A 7,578-nucleotide genomic window follows, 5' to 3' on the forward strand; every position below is an offset into this window, starting at 1 on the left:
TTCAATTCATTTTTAAACATTCCGTCTTACCATTAATATGAAGCTTTAATAGCCATAAAGTTTTTACCCTTAGGCTTTTAAGACCACAAATTTTAAAAGCTTTTTTTATCTTAAACTCGTTGACAAGTCAAACTACCTCATATACAACTTACGAGGATATTCTTTTTAAGCAGGAGAACAAAATTAGAATCGAAATGCTATTACTTCAAAAAATGAATCCAGAACAATTGGGAGAAATACTTTTCCAGAAGTGCTGAAGTTTTGCAGAAATTCTATTTAAAACCATGGTTGATATACACTTTAAACATAGAAGCGTGTGAATTATGTATAAAAACTTAAATTGATTCGGTAGATTTTGCGTGGGTGAGAGAGGAGGGGGGGGGGGTGAGGAGGGGGGGGGGGAGTAAAGATCTTCGTTTAATATAAATTATATTAACAAAGAATTTGGGAGCATATTACAAAATTTTTGGAATTAGGATAAACATGGAGAGGAGGCTCAGTATGATATACAATGGAGGAAAATTTTGGGGGAAGGTGAAAAAGGGGAAAAAGGAAAAGCTTTTCAGTTTCACACTCCCTCCCCTCCTATTGTCATTTGCCTCATTTTCTTCAAGGCTCTTGGCTGTTCACACGACTATGAAGTTCCAGCATTTCTTGATGGTTCGGGTCAACGGAGAGAGCTGCTCGACAATCTCTCAAGGCACCCATAACATCACCTATGTGCTCATGAAATGCAGCGCGAAGGTGTAGAAGATGAAGATCGGCTTTAAATGCAATGGCCCTTGACAGTTCTGCAATTGCTTCATTCTCCTTGTGATTGTCCATCAGCACTATCACCAATTAACAACCGTTAATCAAAAGAGTTTTATGTTCTATGGGCAGCTGCCTTAAATACAATCAGGTTAGTTGTACGGTAATAATTACTACCAGAAAATTAGGTAAACTGATGAAAGCTTTGACTAACCTGCTATAATTAGATATCTAAATTGTTAGTGCATGTAACATAATTACAAATGCCAGAAATACTAGGCCTACTAATAACAGAAAGATAGAGGGAAGGTCAACATTTCTCATAGAGGGGCATCTCGTTTTACTATTTATACAGTCAGACCTCTCTATAACAGCATCCCTATATAACAACACTTCACTATAAAAGCCAAGCTTTTCCGGAACCAATTTTCATGGTATATTATAATATATATTCTCTATAACAGCACTTCGCGATAATATCCAAAAATATTCACAACAAACGAGGTTGTTATAGAGAGGTTTGACTGTATATGTTATTATGTAAAATCAAAATCAAATATAAAATTTGAGTTCCAATTAGTAACTCGAAAATAATTACTATTAGTAGAATTTGAATATAGATCTCTATATACAAGTGCAGAGAATGTAGAACATTCTTGCATTTTTGTTCTTCAAGTCAAGACGAATAAAACTAAAACAAAAGAAAGGGTGGAAAAAAAGAGAACTTTTACCTGCAGCTCGATATCTGTAAGGGTAAACTCTAAGAGGATCCAGACGAGTGACCATCTCTAGGTCTGCCTTTGTGCGGTCACGGTCAGAGTACTCTGATCTCTTCTCATAGGCAGATGCATTATTTTTTGCCTTCTCAATCAGTTTAGTCATCTCGTCATAAGCAGCCACCTTATCATTTCTCAAGAAATGGACACGAGCAAGACCTTGGTGAGCCCGGGTATGCCGAATTTTAAGGGCATTAATGTAGCAATCAGCTGCAGCATCCAATTTACCGCAGTCGACGTACACACTGCCAAGATTGTTCAGGGCCTACCCAAGTTCATTCAAGTAAAACATGTCATTAATGAAATGCACAATTTTAGTAGCAGAACAACTGCTAAAAAGATACAGATAGCAACTTAACAGGATTTCTCACATCAGCATATGCCAGTGTCTAAATTACGGATGCATTAGACTCCCATTTTCTTGTCAACACCCGAATAACCATAAAACAAAGGGAACTCACCAATACATTTGGATCAGATTTGAAATTCTAGTGTGAGCTCAAACGCAATTATCACCTTTGCTAAGCATGCGAGTAATATTTGAAGGCATGGTGAAATGAACCTTGGACCATGATTTCGCTGCTCTAATACCGTTTCAAAAGTGCAATACCACCCTCATCTAAATGCTCAAGGCAACCTAGAAGTTCATTTATGAATGATAGAGAGATTCTGGATTGAGAGTCTCATACCTGACCCTTGCGAAGCCTATCCGAAGGGCACCTCAAAGCTTCCTCAAGAAGTGATATGACAGTTGATGAACAAGATGCATCAGGGCTAGAGTCAGCTAAAGCATAGGCTTTCAGAAAGTATGCTTCAAAAGATCTCTTGATGCTAATAGATTCTTCAGCTTTCTGTAGACCTTCTTCACAGTGGCCAGTATCATATAAGATCCATCCCTCATAGACCAAACGTTCATGTTCACTAGATGCATGCTGGCGAGCCAAATGTAAACTCCTCATCGCTGCATCTGGACAATTTAATCTGATAAAGCATGAAAGAGTGTGAAACGACATTCAGTTCTCTGTTTCTGCTTGATGGGTGGTTGATTATAGGCTAATAGATAGTCCTCTAATAAGAGATTAAAGTAGAGTCAGTCCTCCCTCAAAGCAAGACACCGAGACGAGCTCCAGAATATCTCACAGGTGAAGGAAAATTCTATTGCAAGGTAAAAACTATTAGGCAAGACCTTCATCTTCCTAACTTATTCATCTTAAGAAGATTAAGTAAGGCCTTCAAGTTCTTTTGTTTTACTGGAAAAAAGCATGAGCCACGGTCTTAGGAATACAAGGTTAAACCAAATGAATGAATGTCATTATAAAGATACTAGAGTTTGCAACCGACCTTATAGAGGCGAGACAAATTCTGTAAAGAGTTGAAGAGGCTTTTGGAATCAGTAATTTACAAGAACTAGATCTTGCAGAGTCTGCAGCCTCAATCAATCTATCAATCAATTATGCTTCAATCACAAACTAGTTGGGTCGGATATATGAATCTTTTATACACATTCTACTCTTTTTGGGCCCATTACATTCTCAATAATTTGTGTTTGAAGACAAATTAAAGGCTCTCTAAAACTATTATCTAGATCTCACACTTATCCGAACACGGATATACAAATCTCTAAGCAAATCAAAAAGAGTCCTAGCAAACACCGGACATAATGTGAGTGTGAAGAGAAATAAGCCTTAATCCTAACTAGCTAATATCACCTATATAGATTCCGTGCTCCCAATGTTTTCTGTTTTTAGCAAAGTCCATATGGGTTCCAAGAAATTGTAGGTTTTCACAAATATATCAGAAAACCATCAGAGGTCGAAATATGAGTTTCTTAAGAAGAAGTGAAGAACAATTTTTCCAATCTGAAAAGATTCTGGTGAGCAGCCACTACAACCAATAGTCTTACTAGAAAATGTGAAGCATTTTACAAGTCAAAAAAAGGAATTACCGGAGGAGAAGCAGAGACTGTCTGAAGTACAGAACACCTTTTGCTGCATCAGACTCGAGCATCTGGTATATTACTGAAAGAGATCCAATATCGTCAACTGAAGACCATCTATCATACAGCTGCAGCCAACAATCAGCTTCTGTCCAACTCTCCACATGCTCACGCAGAAGAGTACGTAATTGCGATGCTGCAACTCGTCCTTCAAACACACGATAATCTGGGCAAAGTGTGAGGATTGCCTGTATATCACATATTGCTAATCGGTAGTCCTCTAGAGCAAGGTAGAAACAAAAGCGGAGTTCCAAGCACTCCAATGCCAGCTTGAATCCCAGGATTCTGTTTATTTCTGAAAGAGCAGCTTGAACATTTTGTTTCCTCATCAAAGATGCAGCTCGATACATGTACGGATACGTCAGTGTGGGATCAAGCTCAGTTGCTTTCTCAAGGTCATCCAACCTTTTCTCGCCATCACAATATAGCGAGCTCTCCTGGTACATCCATCCAAGTGGAGTTGAGGAAGAAATAACAGAGCTGAGTTTCTCATATGCCCAGCGTTTATGACCCCTTATTTGACCTAATCTAGCCAAACCAACTACGGAATAAGTGTGACCCAAGTTAAAAGCAGCCTCAAAGAGCTGCTCAGCTTCATCAAGTTCTTTTCTAAGAAACTTAATGCATCCCAACCGATGATATGCGACCATTTTCTGTTGGCTGGTTTCAGCCGAGTCTACCAGTGTTTCCGAAAACCGAACAGATTCATCTGCTCTAGGGTCAAGGTTCATCGAAACTTCACTTAACAAACAATAGAGTGAAAATGAGGCAGGACCTATCATAATCGATCGTTGTTGCTTGGTAGTGTTGCTTAACAGTTCAACTACCTGACTGTCTTTCAGAGAATCTGGGAGTTCGCGTAGAAATACTTGCAAACATGATGCAGCAAGGACAGGGGAATTCTCTTCAAGGGCACATTCCAGGAGATCTAAAGCATCTTGTCGACAGCAAACTAAAGACGCAAGCTTTCGGTCACAAGCATCCTTGAGGCTTTCACAACAAAACTTATTGGCAAACACCAATATTTCCAACAGAAGATCGGCAGATATTTCATCCAATAAACCGGTTGAGCTGAATTCACTGATCACCCTCATCGCCAATGGTGAAATATCATTTTCAGACAAATCTATTTCCTCGCATAACGATTCTGTAAAACAACCATTGAGCATGGCATGAAATGGAGCTGAAAGACCGGCAATTTTCTGCCTATTGCACGCTATTTTCTCATCACCAATCCTAAATGAAACAGTTCTTGGACAAGGATCCTCATTTGTTGTAACAACTCCTGGAGAGCTTAATATCTTATAAGCAGGCATTTCGAATGCTATGTCTATTGCCCCAAACTCCTTTGCACATTTACCACAAGTAGAAAGCAAGTCAGAAATGTCCTCTTCATCTTGCTTCTCGTATTTCAACCACGCCCCAAATACAAGTTTTTCATATACTGTGCTTGCTTTCGACCAAGCTGAACGAAGGCTTCTCCTCATTAATTTAACTTCCCCCAAACCCTTAAATACCTGAAACTGGAGCAAATACAGATTCGACCTCTCTTGTGGGGAACATGATTCGAGTTGTTCATGGATTTTTGCTAAAACTTCTACATAATCAACAGGTTTAAAAAACGGAAGAATTGGCGGTTCAGGGACCTTGATCAGGGTCTCTCTACAAGCACCACAAGATAAGTTTTCCAAGGTTCAATAACATGATTACAACAATTATAGTAGTATCTGCTTAGAATAAAAGAAAAAGGAAATTACAACAAAATGGCAGCTTTTATACTTACATGGAAGAAGCAGATTCAGATGAAAATTTGGAAAGCTTGCCTCTTTCAACTTGGAGCCATGACTGAGGATTAATAGATTTGAGGTGTGTTTCTTTACAAGATTCTGAAGGGAAGAAAGTTCTCATGGGACATAACAGATTAAATAAGTCCCAGATCTCCACAGTAGCCAAAAGGGTTCTTCCCAATAAACTAAACTAACCACTTCAGAAATCAGAATCACAAGACTAAGATGTAGAGTAAAAATTACAACTCTGTACTTGTTGAGATCAAAATCACAGTTTTAAAAGATAAACACAGAAGAACTAATTTGTAGATGTAACCTAAAAGAGGTGCATCTACACCCACAAAAGGTTCATCTTTTTTACAATAAGAAGCATAAAAATCTGTTCTTTAAGATCAAGATATGATAACAAATAAACCTTAAATTCCTTTCACCTTTTTTCCCACTAAAAGAAAAGTCAGATTCAGTAGAGCATACAAAACCAAAAAAGACCCACAAAAGATTACATAAGATCTCCAGTAGGATACAAACAAAAAACCCACTGACCTTGTTCAAGAATGTAACAGATAAGCAGATATGAAAATTACACCAAATCAAAAAAATCAAGAACCAACCCACTAACTGTTTAACTTAAATTTAGAAACTGAAGCTGACAAAATTGAGATTTGAGTCTTTCACTTTTCTTTGTGCCGTTTGGTAAAAGCGAAAGTTTCTTCCTTTTTTCCACTCACTCTACTTTTTCTTTTCTTTTTTTCAATTTTCATTTTCCCTTTTTTCATAGTCTCTTGGGTAACAGCTACTGCTGTGACTTATTGGGAATGCAAACATGGACAACTATGAAGGAGTACTACTCTCTGAATGAAAGAGAAAAAAAAGCTGACTGAATTGCCATTTTGGTCTCTTAAATAGTGACTTGTTGTGTATTTTAAAGGTTGATTTTCAGCTTTCATTGAATGTATTTTGATATATCCAAATATGAAAAATATTTAAGATTAATAAGAAACAAATTATTTTAATACTTTAAGTTTGACTTTCAAATTTAATCTTATTAGGTATATCCATATAGGAAAATATTTAACATTAATAAGAAAGAAAATAGTTTTCTTACTTTAAGTTTGAGTTCAAATCTAATTTTATTAGATACTGTATCCCGATAGGAATATGTTTAAGATCAATGAGAAAGAAAATAATATTATACTTTAAGTTTGTTCTAACTTAATCTTATTACATATCAAAATAGGAAAAATATTTAAGATTAATAAGAAATAAAATTATTTATACTTAAAGTTTGAGTTTCAAATTTAATCTTATTAGATATATCCAAAATTAAAAAATATATAAGATTAATAAAAAAGAAAAAAAATATTTTACTGGTGTGTTTGGTAAGAAAGAAAATATTTTTTGTGGAAAATATTTTCTGAAATATACTAAGTAATTTTTTTTGTGTGTTTGGTTAACACTTATAAAATATTGTCCTAAAGAGCATTTATATATAATCTAGGACATACATTAGGGGGAAGGGAGGAAGGGAGGGTGGAGGGGATGGGTGGGCAGGGATGAGTTGGCAAGGGGTGTTGGGGGTTTCAATGGAGAGGGCGAGGGCAGGGGTGGCAGTAGCGAAGGGGGGCAGTGGTTCGAGTTGGGCCGGCCATAGTTGATTGGGACGGGTGGGAGGGGGTGCATCGGTGCTAAGGTGGGTGGGGTAAGGAGCGGGAGGGGAAGGGTCGAGAGACCGAGGTGGAAACGAGAGTTTCGAAAAATATTTTTCTAATTTTTTTGATAGTGAAGTTATTTTCTTGAAATTTGAGAAAAATAAATTTATAAGAAAATTATTATTTTAAATATTTAAGCTAACTAAACATAAGAAATTGAAAACCATAATTTGTAAAGTATTTTTCTCCATACCAAACACAGTGTAAATTTGAACCTCAAATTTAATTTTGTAGATACTATATTCAAATGGGAAAATAGTTAAGATTAATAAGAAATAAAATGATTATATACTTTGAAGTTTGAGTTTCAAATTTAATCTTATTAGATATATACAAATAGGAAAATATTTAAGACTAATTTGAAAATATATACGGTCACGTTCCTCCATTGAAAGGATCCCACATAGAAATCCAAAAGTTCCAAGTTTCAAGGATAATAATCCTTATCGACTTGAATTTCAGAAAAACTGTTATTCCTGTTTTCTTTAATGGCAGTCTTTCATTTTAAAATATTGTGCTATGATATAGTAATATTTTTGTTAGTCCTATTAGTTTTACAA

General features: G+C 36.3%; 1 protein-coding gene across 1 annotated transcript; it reads right to left on the minus strand.

Annotated features, from left to right (window-relative positions):
* Positions 1-401: 401 nt before the first annotated feature.
* Positions 402-6,199, minus strand: LOC109211098 (ETO1-like protein 1). The gene is made up of 5 exons (XM_019374597.1): positions 5,306-6,199; positions 3,472-5,184; positions 2,216-2,507; positions 1,482-1,791; positions 402-830 (listed from the first exon to the last, which is right to left on the minus strand). Exons 1-5 carry the CDS (start codon positions 5,428-5,430, stop codon positions 610-612), a joined length of 2,661 nt encoding a protein of 886 aa, XP_019230142.1. The 5' UTR covers positions 5,431-6,199; the 3' UTR covers positions 402-609.
* Positions 6,200-7,578: the final 1,379 nt, after the last annotated feature.

This window comes from Nicotiana attenuata, unplaced genomic scaffold, assembly GCF_001879085.1.
Source record: "Nicotiana attenuata strain UT unplaced genomic scaffold, NIATTr2, whole genome shotgun sequence".
Classification (NCBI taxonomy): domain Eukaryota; kingdom Viridiplantae; phylum Streptophyta; class Magnoliopsida; order Solanales; family Solanaceae; genus Nicotiana; species Nicotiana attenuata.